The following is a 25,830-nucleotide window of genomic DNA, read 5'->3' as shown; positions in this document are numbered from 1 at the left end:
ACTGCTGCCTTTCTGAGGCAGTGCAGTTGCATTCCAGGTGGTTACAAGTGAACTTAAATACCTTGTTAGACAAATATACACCTTTTTCCAAATTATTCAAGAGTTTATTTGTGAAATTTAATAGTTACATTTTTATACCAATCTTTGTGTATGATTTTGCTGCAGTAGATTCTATTAACATATTTCAAAGTGAAGACGTCTACAGCTTTATTGGTTTCTAGACACCTATTAATTGTTCACATGATACTGATAGAGCCTTTTTTTAACTTTCACGTTACCCAATAACTTTTCCTTATCACAGATTTGAGTTGCTAAGGTTTGAATTCCATTTAGCTGTGCTTACACCCATGTCATTTGATGCTTGACACGCAGTTACTGCTGTGTTTATGTGCCTCAGTCTGATGGACGGAATTTTGGAGTGTGTTACAGAGGGCAGATTTAAATCCCACTGCATTTCTTTGTGTGTGCATGTGTGCACTTTGTAGATAGTAAAGCTTGAAACATGATTGCAGCATGGCCTGTATCTGCTCTGGATATAATGTGTAAGGAGAAAAAGACTTACTTTTGCAGAAAGAGGCATATGTGTGTAAGTGAGGTTCTGCTTAAACCAAAAGCAACACATTTGAACATCAACCACTATTTTAAAAAACATTTCATAACCCAAAATGTTTTCTTAAATATTGTTATTCTAGGTGTAATCCATATGTGCATTTCCACCTGCGTATTATGAGCAGCTCGCTATTCCCTTTGTGCATTTTTCAGCATATGTGGCATGCCACTGCAATGGATTAGGTTCAAATTAGACTTTAATAAGTAAATCAGGCCTTTTTAGCAAGCCATTTGATCCTCGGTCCTGCAAAGGAAGCCAGCTGGGTGGATCTCATGTTTTTGCTGAACTTTATGTGCACTCCTGGGACAACAAGAAATGATGGACTAATATTTAAATTTACATCACGATCTGCATTTCTTTGGTTTTTTCCTGAGGTAAACACAACAGACTTGAAGACAGAAATGACCATTACATGTTAAAATGCTCACGTGGCGAGATTATGTTCATATCTTATTTTGGCAAAGACACTGAATTCCATTTGTGTTGCGGTCTCTTTTCCTGCTTCATCTAACACACAGCTGGGCTGCATTTGTATGGGTGAGGGAGCACGTCCTCAGCTGTAGATGACAAGGCCGTGCAGACTGTGTCCTCGCTGCTCTCCCAGACAGCACACAGCCTCTCTGTACCTGGGGCAGTGGGATGCCCTGCTGTGAGGTGTTGGGATGCAGGGTGTCATCACCCCAAACGTTTACCGCATGGAAGGCCTAGAGCTACACCCCATACGTTCCATGCCAGCATGGAGCTTGTTTTGCAGAGCCAGCTTACTCGGAAGCTAACCTAGGCCTGCTTTAGAGGTCAGGGCAGACTTGTCCTTCAGTAACAGGGGGACCCTCTTCAGGTTAACAGGAACGGATTTTTATACAGACTTCCTCAGGAGGGGGCTGGAGCACCTGGTGGAGGCCTTCTCTTTGCAAATGCAAGTTTCCTTTTGAAGGGGTTATTGCTAAGGAGCAGAGCACTAACTGCACCCTTGCGCGGCACAGCGGCGCCGGGGGCGCAGCGGCCGCAGGACGGCTACCCCTGCTCGCCCGGGCCAGCCGGGCAGCGCCCCAGGCCGCGGGGGCCGCGCAGCACAGCGGGTCCGGGGCCCGCCCTCCCCAGCCCAGAGCGGGGTGGGGCTGGCCCGGCACGGCCCCTGGTGAGGCGAGCGGCGCAGCTCCCGCCCTGCTCAGTGCTGCGGGCAGCCCCGGGCGCGGCGGAGCGGCAGGCGGTAAGGCGCTGGCCCGCGGCGGGGAGTGAGGGGGGGGGGCCGGGCGGGCGCTCACTGGCGTATCTCTCATTGCAGGTTCGGATTCAGACTCGGACTCGGCCCCGGCCCGGCGGACCCCAGGGATGGCGAAGGTGAGCGCGGCCCGGCCCGGGACACCCTCGTCCCGTCTGTCCCCAGATTTGTTTTCGGTCTCCCTTAAAGCAGCCCGCTGGGCAGGGGCGGAGGGGACAGGGTAGCTCATCATGTGAGGCGCATGTCAGGCACAACTTTTTTTTTTTTTTTTTCTCTCTTTCTGCTACTAGTTTCCACTAATTTGGCCAAGTTTTCGGTCTCTTGTGTTTATATTGTGCCTGGGTGGAGGCTCCTTCCACTGGAGGTGGAAGGAGTAAAAAAAACCCCACTGCTGTGGCTCTGCCCCGTGGGCTGATCTGTGTCTAACTTGAATTTTTCTGGAAACCCTGCAGCTATTGTGCATTACTTTGGTCTTTTTTTTTTTTTTTTTTTTTTTTTTTTTTTTTTTTTTTTTGCTTTGCAGCCCTTGAGTCGCTGTGGTTTGAGCCTGGATGAAGGCTTGGAAAACGGGGTGGACTCTGGTGATTGTTTCTATAGTTGCCTCAAATGCCTGTGCTCTGAAAAGTAAAATGAGAGTTTAATGGCATATTTATGGGTTTTGTACTGCTGTAGGAAGTGAAAGCCATCAAGTTGTATGAGTACCTTCACAAAAGTCGGGGTAATTGCACACTAATGTTGTAGTAGTCTCATTTTAACTTGATGAGTGGAATGGTTAGTGGTGTTTTAACACTCCTGTAAATATTTACTCATATTCTGTCTGGATTTAGTTTTAAAAGGAAGAAAGTGTACTGCATAAAAAAAAAATAATTATTCCACTAAATCCTTGAAGTTTTGGTGGTTTTTTTTGTGGTGTGTGGGGTTTTTTTTGTTTTTTTTGTTGTTTTGGGTTTTTTTGAGGGGCAAAGGGGATTTTTCTTTCTTTAAGTATCAGGCCTGGTTTGCAGGACGCATCTTGGGAAAACAGGGGTCCCTACCCATGCTAGTGCAGGGCATCTAACAAGACAGATCTACTTGGACAGCCTTTTATTACAGTATATATAGCATTGCTTATAGGCTTGTGGGTAACTTCTTAATAAAAGCATGGAAATTTGCAATTCTGTTTTCCTCAGAGACACAAACTTTAATTCTTGATCTTTGTAGAGGGAGTATTTCATTCTTCGCTAGTGCAAATGAGTTACTCTTGTCGTAATGTAGTAGAATTTTCTATTGCCTGAGGTTGGGCAGGGTTACTAACTGTAACCGTGGATGGTGGTAGGTGGCAGTCACTGGAACGAGGAGGTCTTGTACTAGGTAGGCCTTGTCCTCCACGTTCAGAGGGCTGCTTTCCACTTTGGTAGTACTCTTTGCCTGTGCGATTATGCAGCCATGAAAGATTGGGAGTGTTAAAGCTTTGTAGGCTGTAGTTCACTTTATGAAAATCAAAAAGTACCATGAAGTAATGATAAGAAATGAAAATGTCTGTCAGTCACGAAATGTTGAGTGTCAATTGACAACAGCTAGTTATATGTACAGCCAAAGGTTCCAAGTTCACAAAGGCTGCATAGCACAGTCTACTGAAGTCTAAGTGTAGGTGCATAACTGAAGAATAAATCCTTTGAAGAAGGTAAGCTATCGTTGGAGTCTTGGTCATTGAAGTATTTGTTCTTGTTCAGTTATGGGAAGATTTTTTTTATTCCCCCCCCCCCCCCCAAGACCTGAGGATTTTTGTGTGTTCCATGTCCAGGACAAAAAGGTTCATTCATTTTGTGGGAAAACTACTGCATGTTAAAATGCACGGTGCAGGCTGGTCTCTCCATGCCCGTGTTTATCTGCTTTCTTTGGAGAAGCGCTGCTGTCCTAACAAGCTGCCTTTTCTCAGACATCTGTATGTGTCTTTGTTACTGCGTAGATGCACATGGCATGATCTTTTCCTGCTCAGTGAACACCTAGGCTGCCTTGGAAATGCTACCCCGTGTTTGCTAATTTGGAAATCTGGAAAGAAACCAACGAGAATATTTGCTGCTTGCATGCTGTGGACTGATCTGGTTTGGTCTGCTACTCCCAAATTTTTCCCTGAATGTGAGGTTAGGAATATTTTGTGTATCCATTTGTAAACTGCCTGGAAAGGGTTGCTTGCTGCTGGTGAAGGTGTGGCTGCTTGTGTGCCATATCGGGAGTTCCTGTTCTGCCAATGTGCATGTGTGACTTGGAGCACAGAAATTGTTATCACCAGCTACAGTAGCGCTTCAGAGGGTTCTGTGTCGCATTCCAAAGTATGAACACTTTTCAGAATCGGGTCCTAAGCAGCTCTTGGGCTTTCTTGTGCTTAGTTGTGAGGACAGGTTCTTTGAGTGTTTTTGCAAATGTCCCTGCATTAGTTCCTACATTGCTGCTGTTTGCCCTTCTCTCTCTCTCCCCCCCCCCCCAATCTTTGGTATTTCTGTGGTGTACTGACTCAGAGTTCAACACAGATGTTGTGTAATTCAGTTTTTTGTCAGGAGTTCAGATTTAGTGGGCCAGATGTGAATATAATCTGCTGACCAGGGTTTACCAGTTTCATTGAAGTGGACATCTGAAGCATTACCAGACTTAGAGAGGCATCATTATAGTTGTGCATTTGTGTCAGCTCTGCGTCTATGTTCATCCATCCACAATGTAATTTGCATCCTACTGCCCTTGAAATATTGGTACGAATGTAATGAAATGTTTACATCTACCTTGCATGATGTTAGTTTTAAAGCACAGTTTAAACTGGGACCTCTGTGTAGTCTTCAATAGCCATTTGTAAAGGCTTTCAGTTTACCAGTGAACACTGTGTTGTGCTTTATCTGCAAGATGGCTGTTCTTCTGTAGGAAATCTTAAGGCTGTCTTTGATTTATTCCAGCATGTGACCTTCTGGGCTCTCTTCTGTCTTCTGAAAATAGCATACCTTCTCTGTTCCTCAACCCTGTGTGTTGGAAAACATTCTCCATTTCCATTCTTACCACTCCACAGTTTTCCTGTGCCATCTTGTGAACAGACAGTTGCTTTAAATATAAATAAAAAATAAAATCACATACTACCTTCTCTACACTGGACACTGGGCTTTCCAGTGGCAAATTGATGAGATGCTACTGAAAGGGAGTAGCTCATCACCTGTGGGAAGTCTGATGGGTGAGAACTTGCAGTGAGTGTGTATGGACCAGGGAAGCTGGGAAGTCTGAATCGGTTCAAGGTTCAAGTATGGTCTTTAGTTTGCTGATAATGCTTTGTATTAACAATGGCTAAACATGGGATCTTGTGGGTGGGAAATCTTTTGTGTTCTTTTCGGGAAGGGGGGGGGAACCTAAAAGGAACCTCGTTAAGTGGCTATTGTTGATCTTAGAGATAATGCTGTTGCCAGGATATGTGGCCACATGACTTCAAATTGTGAAGCCAAGTTGTCTCTTGGGAGAAGTTTATGTAGCTCTGAGGTGCTGGTTAGAAACGTCTTACCTGATGAGACTATCATATTCTCCTGAAAACATTTACTAGAGCAGAATAAACAAAAACAGACAATGTGTATTTCCTCATTTGGAGGGGTATAAATTCTAAAGCAAGATCATCTCTTGCTTTGAAGTCTTTTTTTTTCTTCTTATTTTCTTTTTTTTTTTATTTTCTTTCTTTTTTTTTTTTTTTTTTCCCGCTGCCTTTCCTCTTCACGCTAATATTGTGTATCTGGGGGCTTCGTTAGTCTCATTGGTAGGTGTCTGGAGAAAATGGGAGCTGGTGTTTATTTCTAGTGTATGATCACAAATTGTGCTTGCAGTACACGATTGCTTAACAACAGGCAGTGTATTGGGGAATGGAGAAAGGAAAGAAGGTGGGTAGGTTTTGGATATTACAGTCTTGAGGTATTCTTTCTGTTGAGGTCTTGCATGTTGTGCTTCTCTTTGTATTTTACTGCCCAGTGTTGGGTGTTGCGATTTAGAAAGGGATCACTCCAGATTACAAAAGGATTTGTATCAAAGCCTATTCAAGTTCTTGCCATTGATGTGCTTTGGGTTCTACTGGGTGGGACGTTTACTAATCAAAACAAAAACCTGTGAGGCTGTGGTGGTATTGTGTATCTGTTTGCATAAATGGCAAGGAACATTCTTAGAGATACTAAAAGTAAGATAATTTATTTACCTCTATAAAAAGTTACAAAGTTTGTAAATAAGCTTTAAATAGTTGTTTTTCAGTTCACCATTTCTCATATTAGGTCAGGGTGGCTTTAGTTGTGATGCTGTGATCCACCTGCAAGGACCAGTTCATTTTGATAAAGTTTAAACTACTTAATGTTGAAACTGTAGCTGAGTTGTCTGGTAAATGAGTGTCTGGCTTTTGTCAGAGACTGTGTGGATGTTTTATTTTGTTAGAAATGTCTGGTTTGTAGCTCCTGTTGCAGATTCTCCATGACAGGAAGTTGACCTCAGTGGTTGAAGCAGTGATGGTAGTTTAGAATAGATGCTTGCCCCCTCTTTGGCCAAAAAGTGCCATGTTTGGGAAGGAGGGAGGAGACAGCTCTTCCCTCTGGGGTCTAGTTTGTTGCCACTGCAGAGCTTTCTGCCATTGTCCATTGATTTTGTAAATGAGAAATTGAGACTGGAATAGTTAATAAGGGTCCTTCTGGACAGTGAGGTGTCTTAGATGGATTTGTGGTTGTTAAACATGGCGAGTCTGAGTATTTCCTGCCAGAGCCTGACTGCTGGGCCCTGCTGCAGCGCTCTCAAAAGCTAGGTGAGTAGGTTTCTGATGTGAAAGTTAGGAATGCCTTGACGCTTTCCCAGTAATGGACCAACTATTGTCAATGTCACATCTACCCATACGTGGCTTCTTCAGGCAGTTAGACTGTAGGTCGGACTTGGGCCCACAAAGCTGTATCCGAGCTTGTCTTATACAAAGCTTGTTCCTGCTGTGGTTGTGCTCTATTTGCACCAGTGTATAGTATCAAGGGCAGCAGATGTAGCTGGAGATTCTGCAGTTATAGCTGCAGGTAACGTGGATTTTTGTTATGCTGGATGGCAGAACCACAGCAATACTTCTGGTTTGCAGCTAGGTGCAGCTCAGGTACTGATTGAGGGTGATTGTGGCAGGTCAGTAGCCAAAATCCAGTAAATACTGTGCAATCAGAAGGGAATGCCTGGAATGCAAATGGTGCTCACATCAAGAAAACTCAGACTACAGCTGCACTGGAGGATTTTCAGGAACTGTATGTGGACCTTAGTATGTATGAAGGCTTTCCACACTGTGCTTTGGAAAAGAGAGTTATGGAAGGATTCTTCTTACTTAACAAAAATGAGAAGGATGATGCAGAGATAGATTTAATCTAGCATTTAGTCTTCACACATGTTGTCTAAAACAGCCACAGAGGAATGTTGGCCCGTTGTCACAAGACTTAGGAATTGTGCAGGGGAATTCCACTTGCTTATAATAAGATAAGCAAAGGAAAACTTTTAACTTAAAGATCAATCACTATTTCCTCTTGAGACCTGTTGACCATTGGTAATTTACAAAGGAGAATTGTGGTAGTTCTATAATATTAGTTATGTTAAGATGATATGATACAAAACAGCAGGAAACACACTTTTAAATTACCCCATGCTGATGGGCATGGTAATAAGGGAGGAGGAGTACAAAGGCTTTTCAGTCTTTAACTGAACTGTTTAACCAAGTTAAATCCAGTTTTTAAAACTGAGTCCCAAATCCTTGAGATTTTTTCATGATAGCCTTTAGAATTAGCTGGGGAAATGGCAATAAGTACATGTTGGTGTGCCTAAATTTGAAATACTGCCTGGAAACTTTCTTGTAATGAGAAAAGCAGAATGCTTCAGGGGAATTGCCATGTGTCTGAAGTACGCTGGATACTGGAAAGCATCTACCAGAAAGAAGTTTGTTGTTGCTATTAAACACCGTGATACTTTGTGTTCTGGTTTGCTGAAATACCGTGGAGGTAAGCCTAATCATTACTGTTTCTGTCATGGGGAGGGGTAGAGAGTCTCTGATGGCAGTAACATGCAGGTGGCCTGAGAGGCAGCAGTGCTTCGCGGCAGTTTCTGGTTAGTGCTCACCTGCTCTTTTCTCTCTTTTTGGATGAGTACGTTGACTTGAAACCAAAGCACTGTGTGGCTGAAATTGCTAACTTGAGGGAGAGGCTGTATCACAGAGGCCAGATGGCTGTGCTGCCTGTGAAGTAATCTGGTGCCAGTCTCAGTAGGTGTCCTCTCATGCTCTTTCTGGAGAGTGGAAAAATGCCCTGCCTGTACCAATTACTGCTTTTGTACCGCAATGCTTTTGAGAAACTTCCCTTCTTCAGCTGTTAGAAAAACCTCCCTATTCACAAAACCCAGCTGTTTCCCCTTTTGGCCATTGCTCAACTTTTATAGTTTATAACTTAACTCCTGTGCTATCCAGTTACAGGTTCTTGAACAGTCATATTTAAATAAAGGCAAGATTTTTCCATAAGGGTGATGAATATCCTTTTGTGTTAGGCCCAAAGAGAAAGTCCCTGAAGAGCCATGTTCCGTGGAAACCTAGTGGAATTATTTTTGTGTTTGGATGGGCTGATATTTATCCTTATGTTTGAACTGTTTTTATTTTTAGCTGTGAACTACTGTGAGAAAGTAGCTTAATCACTCGAGTAAAAAGTTGCTTATGTCAAAAGAAACACGATGAAAAATTGAAAGCCATTGCAGAGTTCAGTAGGTCTCCTTTATAACGTGATGGAGAAAATCAATGTGAATACAGGTTGAGAGCTCCAGCGGTTTTTTCTTGAGGAGAGGAAGTTGTCATTTCCAAAAGTCTTGGATCTTTGTGCAGCTTTTCTAGCATACGTGATTTGTGTAATTAGTTTTCCAAATTACTTTTACAAGTGGTAATTTCTTAGTCCTTTTCTAGCGTTCAGGCTCCAGTGTTGGAAATACCAATCCTGCAAACCACCATTATGTGAATATACCTGAACTTAGCTGGTGTACCGCTGAGTAAAACCATAGTAGTACCTTTTGAATGAGCTGTGTTTAAATACCCACAGACTGCTATTTAGTCAGGCAATGGCAAAAAAAATGTGATCATCTTTTGGATTGTGGATTCAAAATTAGTCTGAGCTCATGTATGGAGAACGGAAGATGCTATCTTCTATTTCATGGCTCCTTCCCTTTCCCCCCACCCCTTTTTCCCCCCTCTAGTACACGAGAGGCACCGTGACAGCCTTCTCTCCTTTTGATGCCAGAGCTGATGCAGAAGCTCTTCGTAAGGCCATGAAAGGAATGGGTAAGAGTAATATATTTTATGAAAAGGGAAGGGCTCTCACTCCTTTGAAAATATCCTTTCAGAGCTTTTTTTTTATATTAGCACATGAGGGTCGGGCATGTGTCTACATGCCATGGAATGACAACCCCAGGACTGCTCGGGTCTGGGCATGCCCTAGTTTTGACTGCGCTTCTCTCAAAGATGTTTAAGTTAGCATAAGGAAAAAAAGAACGTGGTTTGCCCATTCCCCATTAAAAATTGATACTCCACAGGGTTCTCTGCACAGAGTTTTATTGTACAGCAAGCTAGACTGGATTTACAGGCAACAGCTATGGAGAATTATGATGGTGTAGTAGAAGCTCTGTGCTTGGAAGATGTGCAACAGTCCCCTCAGTCTGGAAGTGCAGAAGCATGTGACAGTGTGAACAAAGAATACAAGCACACAGCATGAATGTAGACTTAACAAGTGGTCTGTAAACTCACACTGTAGCTTTCTGCCCCAAAACTTCCCTGTGAGAACAAATCCTAATGTGCTACTTGTTTGAAGCTGCCTGCAGGGGGAAGCATGAATGTGATACACCTCGGCCTATTGGCAAATTCACTAGGGCTAGTAAGACGCTGTGCTGTGAGGGCTACCTTGCAGACTGTTGTATATAAAATGGGTAGTAGCTCAGCACTTCTGTGCTCTGGGGTGTTTTGCATTACTGGATTGAGTTTTGCTGCGAGTCAGTGGATTGTTTAGTCTAGAGCAAATGCCTTAGTGATCCCAAAGGCAAGACTCCTATGTAGAATACAGACTCCGACTAAATGTTCCAGCTGATGCTTGGGAAGCTGGGAGCAGTGCCTGGAACAGAGCACTGATGGAGAACAAACATGTATGTCCTCCAGTCATATTTTTGCAACAGCAGAACACCAAACCTGGTGGCTCAGCTTGGGGTATGGTGACATTTGTTATTTAAATGCTTCTGCTGTTTGTCAGTAGACTGTTATTTTCAAAGCATCTTTTGCTGCCTTTTGGGTTTGTGCCACTGCTATTTGGTTTTTTAGTGTGTTTGTAACTCTTTGTTCTTTTTAACTTCAGGGACTGATGAAGAAACTGTTCTGAAGATCCTTACCAGCAGAAACAATGCTCAGCGTCAAGAAATTGCATCTGCTTTTAAAACCTTATTTGGCAGGGTGAGAAGAAAAATACCTTTGGAAATGAGCTGAGTGTGGCTTGTAATGATTACTTAAAACTGCGAGGCATATGCATCATGTTCCCTGTAAACGGGTCCTTTGAAGAAAATCTCATTTTCCTTCTGTCTCCCCTTCTCCCCCATCCTGCCACATCCTTAATTGCTGACTAAGTTAGAATATTCCCTTTAGGTCAGCACAAGGAAGTTACTTCCTTTTCCCCTCTTTTGGTCCAGTATGTCTGAGGTGGGGTTTTGTGCAAAAGCTCCTATAGTTTCCTGTTAATATATTTCTAATACTGATCTCATTCTCAGTATGGGAGGAGTTATCAACTATTTTGATGCAAGGTCTGCAAAGTAAGGTGATAGCAGGAAAAGAATTTTCTAAAGCTAGAAAACGTGACAGAAATAAAGCAGCCTAATACAGCATGAGAGAACAAAACCAGATATATTGGTAGATAAAGCCATGAGTGAGTTCAAAGCAGAGGCAGCTTGTTTCTTTCCTCCAGCATTGTTGGATCCTTTAATGTTCTGGCTGGGTAACCTTTGTTTCAAATAACAAGTTCAGTGAACAACTAGGGTTTGAAGAATTTCTGTATTGAAAAAAAAAATCAGTATGTTTCTGGTTCTCCAAATGCCCATGTATCCTTGTGCCTGATTTGGCTACATTTGTTTCAGTTCAGGTACCTATTAAAAAGAGCCCTTGCACCCCTTGCTGTCTTCAGAGTCTTCTAACTTGCAGATGCACATGCATCCGTTTAAAATGGGTAGTCTTTGTTGATTACAGCACTGTTTATTCTGCATTAGGATCTTGTAGATGACCTGAAATCAGAACTTACCGGCAAATTTGAAACATTGATGGTATCTTTGATGAGACCAACATATATTTTTGATGCTCATGCACTGAAGCATGCCATCAAGGTAAGAGGAGTGAGGGAAGGAAATAAATACATTATATGAAATGTTTGTTGCTTTCTTGTTTTTTAGGAATGATCTCCTGGCTGGTAAGAGGAATGCTAATAGAAGTAGCCTTTTTAAAAAAAATTAGGAATGTTATGTGAACACCAGCTATTATTGCTAATACCATGGTTTTGCCTGGTTTCTTATTCATCCTGATAACTCGTTACAGGTAGTTTAGAAATGTAGTCTGTATAATGTTTTATTTGAAATTATTTTTATTAGAAACTATGTAATCTTAAGAGAACAGTGTTACTGTAGATGCAGATTAAAATCTATATAGCATATGACTTACTCCTTCTGATTTAAATACGGGTAAATGTACATGTTGTTTTTACATTCGTTTTGCTGCTGCAGTCCAGCAGACACTAGATTTTTGTGCTGTGAGCAGCCTAGGTTTAATAGCTATATAGCTCTATGCCTAGGCTGCAAATTAGTTCAAAGCATTTCATTAAAGTTGTTGTATAATACAGTATCACAAGGGAAATTCTGCAATAATGCAGAAGGAAGAGTTGATAGCCCTGCAGTGTTACCTTTATAACATTTCTCTTTAGCTGAATGCATCCAGTGCCTTTCTGGGAAGGCCAGGTAAAAAATTTACAGTCTGTATGTGTAGATATTTTAGTGTGTTTTCTTCCATTAGTCCTTTTTTTTCCCCTGCCCCTCTGTCACACTTGTCTGATATCATCAGTGTGTGGAAATTCTGGACTTACATGTCCCTGGATTATTGACAGAACCTGTTGATTAAAGTAGAGGACATTGAACTTGACTAGTGTCAGGTAGTGCTTGGCTGGGCGACACTTACACGTAAACTGCCAAGGTCCTTGATGACCAACTGGTTAATATGTAGGTAACTGTGCAAGCTAGTGCTTGTGAACCCATGACCCAGCAAATAGTATCTCTGACAACAGAAACTTTAATCCTGGAAATTTTCTGTAATCTCTTTATATGCAGTGGAGGAAGGGGACATGGCACTTGACAAAGAAATTGATAAAGGCCTTGTTGACTAAAAGGAAAAAAATGTATTCCCAAACTCCTCTTGTTGACTCAGGAGTCAAAGACTGACAGGGAAATGACAGAACAGATGGGTGTAGGAGGGAAAATAGAGATAGTGAAACAAGAGTGGTTTTGTTCTTGTCACTTACAAAGAATGATGTTAAACACAAGCTCACAGGATTTCAGAGAATGTGTCTGCACAGGAAAAGTTGTCAATACTGGCTGCAGTTCAGTTAAGGTGTGTATCACCAGTTAAGAAGATGCGATAACAGAGTCTTCTGTTCAAGATAACAACTCAGCTAAGAGCATTAAGTCTGTGCTGAAGATTGTCCTATAAATTTTCACTGCTGCTGCTCTAGATTAGAACTAATATAACTAAGCCTGCCTCACTTATGCAGTAAACATGTTCTTGAAACAACCTGTATTTTAAAAACAATTACATGTAACCTGGCAGACTCGTATTTTGAATATCCTTGTATGCAACTGGATATCTTTGTATGCAGGTGGTATTGGGATTTTCCTTGCAGGAAGGGTTGTAAGTAACATGCTGAAGCAAAAAATGTGCAGTATTACAGTGTTCCTTTTGTGAAATGACTTCTTGGGAAGTGTAAAGAGCAATGGCTTATTTTTACAGGCAAAGTAGACTCAGACTTGTGGCAACAAGATACTGACTTGGCTTTTGTAAATTTTATCCTTGTAAAAGCAAAGAGTGCCTGTTGTGCCTGCTGTAATTGGAGTGTAGCATCTTAAATTATCCGGGTTAGCAATTCTGTTGTAAAATGTGTTTGTTTGCAGTGGAAGAAAGGGTGGGTTTAACACAGCACAGTTCATAGAAGGGTAAAGATCATTGGTGGGTGGCTCTGTGTTTATTTGTGCACTAGTTGATGAAAGACAGTATATGAACTAGAGCTAAAATGGAAACTGTTACTCTAGTCATTCACTTACCCTGATGTCGATGACTGTAAGAGTGAAGAACTGAGGCATATCTGGGTGTGCTTGAACATGGAAAGGCTCATCTGATCCAGCAGCAGTGAGCCTTCATTAAATGTTGTGTTAGTTTTGAAAGCAATTAACTTAGAGTTGGAAGACATGCTTTCAAATGCGCACCTTACCCACCCACCCCTCAACATACCAGAAAGAAGAAGAAAATTTCTCTTTATTTGGTCCAAGTGATAAGCTGATGCTTGTTTTTGATTGTCAAAGGGAACTCTTTTGTTTTCTTTTTGTTAGTCCATCAACTGATTTATACTTGCACCCCTGCAGGGAGCAGGAACCAATGAGAAAGTGTTGACTGAAATTCTTGCCTCCAGAACACCTGCGGAAGTGCAGAGTATTAAACAGGTTTATCTGCAAGGTAAAGTTCAGTATAAAATAAAATTCTAGGGTCTACATCCAGTTCTCTTACATGATTATAGCTCATTGTTCAGATAAGGTCTATGTGAACTGATGGGTGTGTCCATAAGTGCGATTTTGTTCTGCTGTGTTGCAAAACTTCATAGTGAAAGAAAAACTACAGTTTGGATTATCAACTAAGATATTTTTTGTTTCGGGGCTATGACTGCAGGTTAAGGTGTTTTGTGTTTTATAGTTAGAATTCTTTCAAATGCATTTCTTCCCTTCACCGGTCATTTTCATCCCTTTAACTGAAAGGGGTTTTTTAGTAATGGAAAACTAGAAAACTGGTATCACAGAAAATGAGAAGTAATTTTTTGCCTTTTGTTTAGCATTCTGTTCAGATGCATTTGTGCTAAAGCAGGTGCAGCTTTTTGGCTGTCCATAGGGAGTATGTGCTTTTGCTCTGCGATTGTGGGGTGGTTTTTTTTAAGGCAGTGTTTAATTCAACACATTTCCTTTACCTCTGAGCAGATTCCTGCCATACCAGAAATTCTCAAGTCTCAATAAAGTTTGAGACAAAACTTGAGTCTCCAAGGGCAAAATTTATTAGTCCTAGAGTTTTCTGGGCTTGCAATTGTTGTACAGTTGTGAGACTGTTATATTTTAGCATAACTCCTGATCTGTATGCTCTTTAGTTCTTTGAAGAGCTGAATCTATGCATATCACTTTGTATTTTAAAAAAATTTTGAGTGATCTGCTCCTGATACTAGGTGTGAGATGCTACCTTTTCACCTCTCTTAAAATAATGTTAGGTTGTAAGTGAAAGCACAGTATGTCCTAGTTGTTAAAGCTGTGTCTGATAAATGATTCTACAAGCCGTGAGTCAAATTAACTTTTGGCTTTTCATTGCTTTCTCCTCAAAATAGTGAGGAAGTCTGTAAGGTGGTGAATGGGTATTGCTCTTTTGCAGAATATGAGGCCAACTTGGAGGATAAGATCACAGGAGAAACATCAGGCTATTTTCAGAGACTGCTGGTGGTCCTGTTGCAGGTCAGTGTCTCTGTGTGCAGGCATGTGTGTATGATTTTTCACATCTGTTTTCCTGTCTGATGTACACTTGTCACTTTCTGCTTTCTGAGCTAGGATTCTAGATAGACCTGGTGATAGACAGGATTGATGCTGAAATGGAATCACTTCCCCTGACTTGCAGGATCAGTCTTGAGCTGCTAATGGGTCATTTCCACAGCACTGAATTGAAGAACAACTGTGATGCTCAGGGGTATAGCAAATGCCTGCTGTGTGGGGTTTTGAAGGCAATAGGAAAGAACATGTATTTAATAAAGACATGTGCAAGCAGAAGGGAAAAATAAGGTTATTTTGGAGAAGATACATTAGGGCTTGACTTCTTGCAGTAACTCTATAGGCTCAATATAACAGGTAAGTTGTTTTTTGATTCAACTTTTGATTCTTCAGTTTAACAACTTTTAAAAATTCTCTTTAGGCAAACAGAGATCCTGATGGCAGAGTTGATGAGGGTCTTGTTGAGCAGGATGCACAGGTGGGTGAATGATTTGAGTTTTGGGGTGTTTCCACAAGTTATCTTGCAAAGAGAGTATACAGCTAGAATTCAAATGTGTGAGAGAAATTTTTAAGGTTCTCTGTGTTTCTTCTTTTATACATTCTGGAAAAAAGAAGTGTCAAAACATGAAACGTTAGGATCAAGATTTTGGGCACTTTCAGGTTTCAGTGTAAAGCATGTCTTTCTTTGTTTATTACTTAGCAAGGTGCCTGAATGGAACAGCGATTAGATCACTGAAGGAGAGAGTGATGATTGCTGAGGCTTTGTGGTGTGCTGAGACACCCGCTTCTGGAAAACTCAGTGGTGTTAATGGTTTGTTCCTTAATATCTGACTTGAACTTCTCTCTGAATTCAGTCCTTACATATCATGGGTCATATATGTATCATAGTGAAATGTTAATGGTATTCAGTGAGGGATGCTTCCATAGAGGGTGAAATACTAAAAAGAGAAAATATATGAAATGTTCTGGTTTCCTGTAACCAGATGACAGTGTAAGAATTGCCTCTAAATAATTTCTGGGACCTCACATATTGCCCTTTGTAAGTATTGGTGGTGACGTTGTCACTGATAACTAAACTTTTGCTCTAGACAGGAAGGGGAATACCAGCAGTTAATTGGTATCCTTGATGCAGTCTCTTGCTGGATACTATTGTCTGTCTTAGTTGTAGAGATGGTCAATATTTTAGCGAATTGATTACATAACATGTTTAATGCATGTTTCTTCTTGGTTATTTCAGATAACTCTGGGCTAGGCAGTTTCCTCTGATAAATTGTCAATTGAGATGAAAGAAAATACATGGATTGTTCAAGGTGACAAGGAGGAAAAGCAGAATGCCAGATCAATAAAACATTCTCCTTATAGCAGACTGGCAAAATGAATTTTCCTGGCACAGGCCTATCCTTTGTTCTGTAAATTCAGAAAGCATTGTTCTCCTGCTATTAAAATGAACCCTGTGGAAATTGGAGCTTGAAAATGAGGGGAATGTTTCAATCATGAACTAGATTGTTCCATAAAATTGTGGCAGTCTTGCTTTTAGTTGGGCTTATGTAATTAAGGACACCCATGAACCACAGGCCTTGGTAGGTAGATTTCTTTTGGCCTCTTTAATTGAGTTTAAATGAGCATCTAAATTTAGGAGGCACCATACCTAAATGCTGAAAAAGTCCTGGTTTTCTGAGTGGTTTCTGTGGTTTATGTACATTGGGGTTTTCTGTCACATTTCTCTTTATTGATACCTTTACGTTCAACAGCTAACATAGCTGGAACAGATTCAGAGAATTTTTTAATTACTGTTGCCAGGTACAGATGGTCAGAATTGAGGTATGTGACTGTGCAAATGTGAGACAGATTTGGAAGCCAAAAACATTCTCGACTAATGTGATATTCTGGGAAGCATTTGATACATTAGAAGGCAACCTTTTTGCTCAGTGGTGATTTTTAATTTTTTTTGTCTGTTGATTACTAAACACTAATTCAAAGCACTTGGAGAATGGGCATTCCATACTACAAGACAGTATGAGTATTCAGGGAACTTGCAAGACTTTTCTGAGAATGCCTGAAAGAGACCTTTTGAAGAGATTTTTTGAATATCACTTTTTAACATTATGCAATTGACGTCCATTTTTGGGTATTGCACAGCAGCAAGGCAGGTAAAAATTTAGAGCTCACATAAAATACCGTTTGCAACATCTCTAAAGAAATGCATTTCTGGTGTTACTAAGTGATGTGCTGAGACTTCACATTCGCTACTGAGTGGAGAGTGCTGGTATTCATTTGAAGAACAGCATGTATTATTTGAACTAAAGATCCATGCAATGCCTTAATAGCTCTTTTTTCTTTACTCCACCCTTTGTACTCTGTACCATTAATATTAAGAAGAGCATGCAGCAGTCACAAATGTGTTTTGAATAGGGTTATGGGACTAACATAAACAGAAATTTATAACATCCCATTCAGGTTTTGCAGTATGGACAGATAGATGGCTAACAGTCTTGCTATGCAGCAGATTTGTTTGTGGGGATTTTTTAAATGAATACTTGATTGCCTGAATATAAGCGGTAACCGGTTTGCTTATCCTCTGCTCACTGAGGAGGGAGAAAAAGTACTATATACTACGATATGTACAAACCTTTCTCCTGGTGTTCAGCATGTGATTTGTAGAAAACTTTCCGAGTGTCAGGAAAAAACTAATTCTATTTCCTGAATTATTTTTTTCTTTCTCTTTCGCCCCCTCCTGTTGCTTATTCCAACTTCTAGAACTGCTTTACTTTCCTAAACGCTACTAATGGGCCAGTCATTGTCTCCATTGAAGAAAGACTTGCCTGAAGAGCAATGAATGTACTTTAAATGATTAAGATCTGGTTTTCATATAACTAAGAATTTAGCAGCCCACGAATCAGAGCTTCTAAACAGAACTTCCCTTCCTTTCTGGAAAACTTCCTCCTGAGTGAAGTTAGCATGGTTCTCCCATTGGTATGAGTCGCCATTTAATAAAGTTTTGCTGGTCTGATTTGAAAAAGGGGAAGGGCAGGGGGAAAGAAAGTAGAAGAAGCAGTGTTTGGACTAGATTTGATCCCTTGTATTACCATATTTTCAGAAAACTTCAGGCTTTTGGAAGGAACTATGCACCTAGTCAATTTGAGGGCCTTAAACAGTATTACTCTTGTAAATGCTTTCGCAGTCGTTTTCAGAATTTAACCTTTTATTTCTATGTAAGATCAGTTCAGTACTTGCCAATTTTATTTTGTTTTTTTCTGTCCAGCTATAGCTTGTTAGTAAGTTTCATGCTCCTTAGAGTGAGACAAATAGAGCTTTTCAACAGGGTGTGTGGACACATAACAAATGCTGCTGTTTTGACCTCTTGAATTTAAAACAGGTTTTGTTTAGAGCTGGGGAGCTGAAATGGGGAACAGATGAAGAAAAGTTCATCACCATCTTGGGAACCCGAAGTGTTTCCCATTTAAGGAAGGGTAGGTAGTGTATGGCTCCTGTGTGCTTGAAAACTTTTGCCTGAAGTCTCAATATTATCCAGCTGGTGGTAGAAATGGTATAAAAGTTGTTTCTGGTACTGCACTTGTCAAGCCCAGAAATCATTAATCTTCCCTCTGTCTAATAATACATTTAATTTTGTTTCCTGTAATTCAGTTCCCCCCTAGCAGTGGTGATCTCCTGCAATAGATCTGTGGGACAGCTGCCGTGTTTCTTTCTAGATGCTTATTTTTGTTATTTTTTCTCCCTTTTGATAAGAGGTTATGGCAATAGAAGTGATGCTGAGTGTCTGTCACGAGTCATCATAATCTGATGGAGATCCAGCCCTGAAAAGATCTACCCTTTTATAGGTGCATACTTTACTAGCTGTTAATAAAGAGGCATTAATTTTTCCCCTGCATCTTAACTGTTCATAAGTGTATTTTACCAAGCTGTTTAGGCCGTTGGGAGTAATGATCAGTAAGTTTTGCTTTGGTACTCTGATCTTTTTGTTTTCCTTTTGAATATTTGGATTCATTTGGATTTTCAAAGGATTTTACTGTTTAGTTTTTTGCCTTTATTTACGTTACAGTAATCCTAAAGTTTGGTTTGATACATTGAACATTTACTTAGCATGGCAGAAGTGTAAGATTTCATAGAAAACTGGGGTCTTATGGATGTTCATGAAGACAGACCTGAACAGATTGCCAGTAGGCCAGTTTGTGTGAAGTGAGTTTGACATAGTAACCCAGTGTAGACAAGACCTTAAATTCAGGATAAATGATAGCTTCACCATGGGAAAAATGCTTGTTACTTCCTACAACTTCTCTTCTTTCCCTTTTCCTCTTATCCCTGCACACTTTCATTGGATGTGTCACAGAGTGGTTGAGGTTGGAAGGGGCCTCTGGAGGTCATCTTGTCCAACCCTGTTTGAGCAGGGCTACCTAGAGCAGGCTGCCCACGACCATGTCCAGATGGCTTTTGTGCATCTCCAAGGACTACAACTTCCCTGGGCAACCTGTGCCAGTACTGTGTCACCCATACAGGAAAAAAGTGTTTTTCCTGTTCAGACAGAGCCCCCTGTGGCCATTGCCACTTGCCCTGACACTAGGCACCACTGAAAAGAGCCTGGGTCCATCTTTTCTACACCCTCCCTTCACATATTTGTATGTATTGATGAGACGCCTTCTTGAGCCCCTTGAGCTCTCTCAGCCTTTCCTTATAGGAGAGGTCCTTCAGTCCCTTAGTCATCTTAGTGGCCCTTCACTGGACTCACTTCAGTTGCTCCGCATTACTCTTGTACTGGGGAGCTCAGAAGTGGACCCCGCACTCCAGGTGTGGCCTCACCAGTGCTGAGTAGATAGATAAGGATCACCTCCCTCCACCTGCTGGCAACACTCATCCTCACGTAGCCCAGGGTACCATTGCCCTTCTTCGCAAGGGTGCACTGCTGCCCCATGCGCAACCTGGGCCCACCAGGACTCCCAGCTCCTTTTCTGCACAGCTCCTTTCCAGCTGGTTGACCCCCAGCATGTGCTGGAGCACAGGGTTTTTCCTCCCCAGGTGCAGAAATGTGTTGTATAGTAGCAGTCTGGTAGGAAATAGGTATTTAGAACAGGCCAGAGGGAAGAATGAGTGGATGATAGCATTTTAATTGTGGATAATGAGTGACAGGTGGCATTAACCTGTACTGAGGAGGATACTGGGAGAAGTGCTGGCTATACAGGTGACTAAACCCACTTTCTGTTTTGCAGTGTTTGACAAATACATGACTATTTCCGGCTTTCAAATTGAAGAGACCATTGATCGTGAAACCTCTGGTGATTTGGAGAAGCTGCTTTTGGCAGTTGGTAATTAAGTCTTAATAGATATAGAAATGGCTGCCTTCATTTACTCCCAGGCCTCCTTAAATTGCAGTTGTTACAGGAAGTGGCATGAAAACTTTTTAAAGTTAATCACCTGGGATCTCTTTTTGTTATTTAGAGAAAAGCCTTTATTCTTCCTTTAATGGAATGGGAGGGCAGGGGGGAAGTGGGCCAGGAGGTAGTGGTGAACTGTATTCTGTTCAGTCATGTGCACCTCTGTCAGAAAGTGAGACAAAACTCTGCCTTTGTATTCCCAGTGTCTCATTTAGGACAGTGTCGTCGGAGATGTGTAACTGGGATTAGAATTTGACTAGCAAAGTGTCTTTCCTATTGGAAATAGATGGTGCATTCTTACTTCTAGAACCCAAAGAGTTTTAGCAGAGGAACAGACTAGCTTACAGCTGTATGCTTGATTGTCCACACTGGAGAGAATGATCCAGTAATACACATCTTGTCTTGACAGTGAAAGATTGTCCTGTATTGAATAACAATCAGTTCTTTAATCCTTTGCCTTTTTTTCAGTGAAATGCATCCGAAGCGTGCCTGCCTATTTTGCTGAGACTCTGTATTATTCCATGAAGGTATGCACATGTTTTCCATACGTCACTTTCCATCTCCTCCAGTTCCAATTCCTCTCCCTTTCGCTTGTTCTTCATTTCATCTTCCACTGTACCTGCCAATAGTATACTGTATCACTAAGCATCTGTGAAAGGTTTGGGGAATGCAGGTCTGTGAGAGGATACAAATGATTCATAACCTTTTCTTTGAGTTCATCCTAAGTTTGTCAGACTGTAAATCTTCTACAGGAAACATCAGTCTCATCAACTGTTTTTGGACTTGAGCTTGTTACATTGGAAAATGTCTGGCTAGTTCCACTGGGCACTTCAAACTAGATAAAGGCTACGGTGTCTTTAGGGGGTGGATGTACTGAGGAAGTAATGATGCCCAGAACCTGAACTGTAGATTGTGCAAATTTAGTGCTCTTTGTTTTGGAGATGAGTATTTACACACTGAACATGTGGTTAGCTTTGAAACATGTTTGATGACCATCCATCCCATTTTGTGAAGGAAAAGAAACTCAGAAACCGGGCAGAGGTTTAAACAGCTACCAAAGATTCTGCAGGGGAAACCCATCAGCAGCACAGCTGTTTCTGTTGGTTTTGCCTTCTCTTGGATGGGAAGAGGCAAGCGGGGAAAACTGTACTTTTAACTCACAGGGGCTAATATTAATTAAGCCTGAGGTAGGTAGTCCATTGTTTTTGAGCAAGTTATCAGCTTCCCTGAAGAATTCTTCCCTTCCCCTTGCTGAAGAGCACTGAAGTATGTTTGTCACGAGATGGCTGTGTTGATGCGGTGTCACCATGAGAATTAGTGAAAAGAGATTAAGATAGCTTAATTTTTAAAAGCTGCTTTACTGCTTTTATAGTAGATACCAATGTAAAATAGGGTTCAGGTCGTAAATACAAAATATTATACCAGTATGCTGAGCTGTACAAAGAGGATTACTTTCTTTTTATTTATCTACTTATTTTTATTTTTTTAAAAGTGCAGTAGAAAATCTTTTCCTGTAGGTTTTAGATTCTTGTACACTTCTATTATGAGGGGCCTGATTAACGTCTGCTGGTGAGATCCCCCAGTTGGTTTTTTTTTTTTCAATATAAAGAAAAATAATTAAGCACATCAGATAAGAAAGGTCTTCAGCACCTATTACTTTGGCAGAAGAGTTTGTACTTCTTAATTTATCAGTTTGGCATGGCAGATTTCTACAATTAGCAGAGTTTGCTTTTGTAATTAGGTGGGGCAGAGCCTTGCTTTTACTGGATTCTAATGTCAAATCCTACTCAGAAACCACTGGACTCACGGCATAACTTTTGAGCAGCTTTAGGGCATTGTTAGATGTAATCCAAGAATATTTCGCCCAGTCGAAGGATTGAGTGACCCTGGACGTTAGGCTGAAGATGATCGTGGGGGCTCTGCCAAGTCCTTCCTTGAGGTGCATTAGCAGGTCAGCCTATGAAAATTTGTATTGCTTCAGCTTGTGTGGAGTCTGACTTGTCTGAGCTGGAGGGGTCAGGGTGTTAGTCTGGCATGACCTGCCAGCACAGGAACTTAAAATATTTAAAGCAATAAAGCTGAATGAAAGAGTGGAGCATGTTTGTGTGGTTGGAAAAGGTTTATGGAGTTTGCCTTCGTAATGAACAGCTGGATGATTTGTGAAATGAGTTGTTCTGCCTGTGTCTTGCTGTACAATGTTACATGCTTTGTATTAGTCATTGTTAGGATTTATATACCTGATTCCAGAACGGACTGTGATTCTGCAGCCTCAGACTCTGTTGAAAGGGTGATTTGCATGTGACTCTGTGGCGGCCAGCTATATATACTACTGTGTAATCTTGGAACTGGATTATTTTAAATTTATATGGGCATTCACAGTTGAAGCCTGTGAAATGAAACATGAAATAAGAGGCTTAACCATACGGCACTTTATAGAAGTCCAAGAATTAGAGCACCTTGCACGGTTGGTCCTCTGCTCTCCACATTGCAGCGTGAGTGTCTTGTGATACTGTCCCAGCTATCCTCTGCTTTGGAGTAGAAATGTAATGCAGGAGTGTTTGGAGACACCAGTTGTTGCAGTTGGAGCTTTTATGTTGCACCCTGGTGGTTTGCTGTTCTGTTACAGCATCTGTCCAGAACAAGCTCACATTTTAATATTATTTAAAATTTTCTCTTTTAGGGGGCTGGCACTGATGACGATACCCTGATCAGAGTCATGGTTTCAAGAAGTGAAATTGATCTGTGGGATATTAGACAAGAATTCAGAAAGAATTTTGCAAAATCATTGTATCAAATGATTCAGGTAAAATTACTTTTCTATTGTCAGGGAAAACAGGAGATTTAGATGTCATTATTTTTATAGGAGGGGTGGGTGTGAGTAGAACTGGACAACACAGTGCACTCTGAGAGCAGTGGTGGTTGGTCTGCAGTTTTGTGAAGTACACAGTGTGTCACTTAAGTGGGGGGCACTTCCTGTGAAAAGCTAAATGTTTCTTTCCAGTGTTTATGTGGAGAGCAGATGTGGTTTTCTGAAATTGCAATTACTCATACACCATTTTTAGCTTCGTTTCCTTTTTCTTGTCTGGGTTCCTTCTGGTTTTCAGTGCTTCAGGGAGGGTGCTGGCTCCGGAGAAATGATATTGGGGTTGGGAGTTTGTATTATTGTGAGACTGAAGTTTAAATCTTGGATTGCGGAGTGGAACCTTTTGCACCATTTCAGAGTGTAAAGCATTTCACTGTGGAATTAGTCTGAATCATAATCTCCTTTGAGTGGATGGAAAGAAGCAGGAAGGGAAAGAAGCAGCAAGAAATCCAGAGCCAGCTGTTGCTGCAAGGTTGAAGCCAAAATGCTTTTTTTTCTATGAATTTTTTTTGGGTATTTTGTTTTATTTTCAAGCACTGGTTTTTATGATTTTCTGTTACCGTTCTTGACATTATGCTCTCTTAATTAGGCTGGGTGGAGTTGCTTTTGACACTGTCAGTCGGGCCCATACAGCTGTCCTGTGGAATTCATAGCAAGAGCTTCCAATTTTTTACAGGGAGCAGGGCTGGGACCTTTCTAAGTGATGTTGGGTGCACTTTGCACATTTAAAGGTTGTTGATGCTGCTTTGGGCTTCTCCTTTGGACTTTCTGACTTGCAGGAGAATGCATTCTAATATGTAATGAGTAGCTCAGTTCTAGTAAAGCTTTCAGAGCTTTTTTTTTTTTTTTGTGTTTCTGAAAGTCTGTGTAAATTTAGCTCTAACATAAGAGACAGAGCGTTTCCTTGCGTCATTCCTGAGTGGAGAGTCATCCAAGTAGATTTCCTGTGGGTGGGACAAATGCATAATCTGTTGGAGTTGTCCTTGTCTGTTGCTTTTCTTCACATTTCTGTGGCTGTGACTCATGGTGACTGGTTTGTTATATTAACAGAAAGATACGTCTGGGGACTACAGGAAAGCACTCCTGCTCCTCTGTGGTGGAAATGATGAGTAATGGTGACAGTGACACGAAAGATTCCTTGTACTCCAGCTTTGCAGCCCTTTAGTTAGCATGGCTAGCTAAGTTTTTATATCCTAATGCTTTCTGGCTCTTCAAATTTATACCAGTATTGCACTTACTAAAAATGAGCATATTGTTATCCAAGTGATAGCTGATCCCTCCTCCTTCTGATGCCCCAACCTCCAGGAATTTCAAGTGCCTTCTGTGATATGCAAGAGTCATCTTCATGGAAGATGGGTATGAGCACAGAACCCAGTTCTTTGCAAGTGTTTTGCTGAAATAGGAAAAAAAAAATCATGTACTTTACTAATAATTTGAAGATTATCTTGTTGCTTTTATTCCTTACATTTCCACTGAATGTTAAGCTAGCTCTAACATTGCAAATGACAGAAAGATACCCTTTGTATGTAATATTTGAATGAATTTGCTGAATCTAATACAAGCAATCATTGGAAATCTGAAGGACCAATAAATTTTTTCTCTTCAGCACAGTTGTGTGTGGTGTTTAATGGGCAAAGATCTCTTTTCCCTTTCATATGGTTACACTGCTTGAAACAGTTGGCGTGGTTTTCCTACTGTTGTGTAGGCTTCTAAATATAGATGATGTTTTGCAGCTGTATGTCTAGTCTAGTGTGGGCGCTGTGGTGCTGCTGCTGTTTGGTATAGCTGCAATACCAAAGTGTTGGTACTTTCGGGCATTGCATTCTCATTTTGTCTTTTTCTTCTCCTCCAAAGCTGAGGGAAGGAAGGAGAGCTGTTTGCACAGTGCCGAAGTAGAGCAGATGTGCTGCACTTGTAGGAACAGTTGAAGATATCTGGAATGGAAGCAGATGAAGAAGAGATGGGAACACAGTGATCTGTACTTCAGGGATCTTGAGTGAAAAGAAGATGGTTGCAGCACCTCTCTCATCAGGTTAGCAGGGAGAAAAGCACAGTGTGAGAGAAGGACCAGTCTGTTATATAGGCTCCTTTAAATTCACTGCTTTAGTTCATCATTTGTGACTGGCTTTGAAAATTAAATTGACGTGTGTGAAGGAGAATAGAGGAGAATTCTGTTTCATGCATTATAAGGTCTAAGCAGCATGGTTCTAAGCTTAGCTTATCGGTTAGTCACAGACATCAGCTGTAGAAACTGCACATTCTAACAGTCCTGTTGAAATTGATTCTTCACAGATTATTAAGAGCTTTTAAAAAAAAAAGCTAAAAAAAAGCTTTCATATTGAATAAATGTGACATTTTAATGTTTTTATATTGTAATTCTGAATTATTACTGTCATGATCTCTTGCTAATAAGTACTTGGTTTTCAATGTAAAATATGAAAGCTCTTTTTATAAGTAAATATGTTAACTAGGGCCTCATCCACTCTAAAATCTTCTTTGTCTTTCATTCTCTCACACACATGCACTCACTTTTTTCCTGCTCATGCACTCTCACTTTCACACTTTCTCTTCCCTGCTTCTTTTTGTCCAAATTTAAGACTTACAGACTTCAAAAAAGCACAACGGATTTATTTATTTATTTTTAATGAGACAGTTAAATGCTTTCTTCTGCTCCTCCTGGACAGGTTATTGAATTCTCCATGTCACTTGTATGTGGGACAGCTGTGGGTGTGGCTTGTGTCTCCACCATAATTTAAACTGATTTAAATGGTGCTGCTGTAATCCTGCCCTGCCCTCTTCTGCAGGCTGCATGTTCCCAGCCCTTCTACATGCTGGCACTGAAGCTCTTCTGACCCTTTGGGTGACCTGATCCAGGGCCCTGGGCTGGCACAATCCACCAGCCTCATGCCCTCAGTGACTC

General features: G+C 41.1%; 1 protein-coding gene across 1 annotated transcript; it reads left to right on the top strand.

Annotated features, from left to right (window-relative positions):
- Positions 1–1,708: 1,708 nt before the first annotated feature.
- Positions 1,709–24,520, top strand: ANXA5 (annexin A5). Its single transcript, XM_037394619.1, has 13 exons — positions 1,709–1,820; positions 1,896–1,951; positions 9,057–9,141; positions 10,202–10,296; positions 11,100–11,213; positions 13,509–13,599; positions 14,551–14,630; positions 15,082–15,138; positions 18,037–18,130; positions 19,883–19,978; positions 20,516–20,574; positions 22,728–22,850; positions 23,961–24,520. The coding sequence occupies exons 2-13, from the start codon at positions 1,943–1,945 to the stop codon at positions 24,021–24,023; spliced, it is 966 nt and encodes a 321-aa protein (XP_037250516.1). The 5' UTR covers positions 1,709–1,820; positions 1,896–1,942; the 3' UTR covers positions 24,024–24,520.
- Positions 24,521–25,830: the final 1,310 nt, after the last annotated feature.

Source organism: Falco rusticolus, chromosome 1 (assembly GCF_015220075.1).
Source record: "Falco rusticolus isolate bFalRus1 chromosome 1, bFalRus1.pri, whole genome shotgun sequence".
NCBI classification, from domain to species: Eukaryota; Metazoa; Chordata; class Aves; order Falconiformes; family Falconidae; genus Falco; species Falco rusticolus.
Note: the sequence above shows the minus strand (reverse complement) of the source record. Positions and strands in the feature narration are given on the sequence as shown.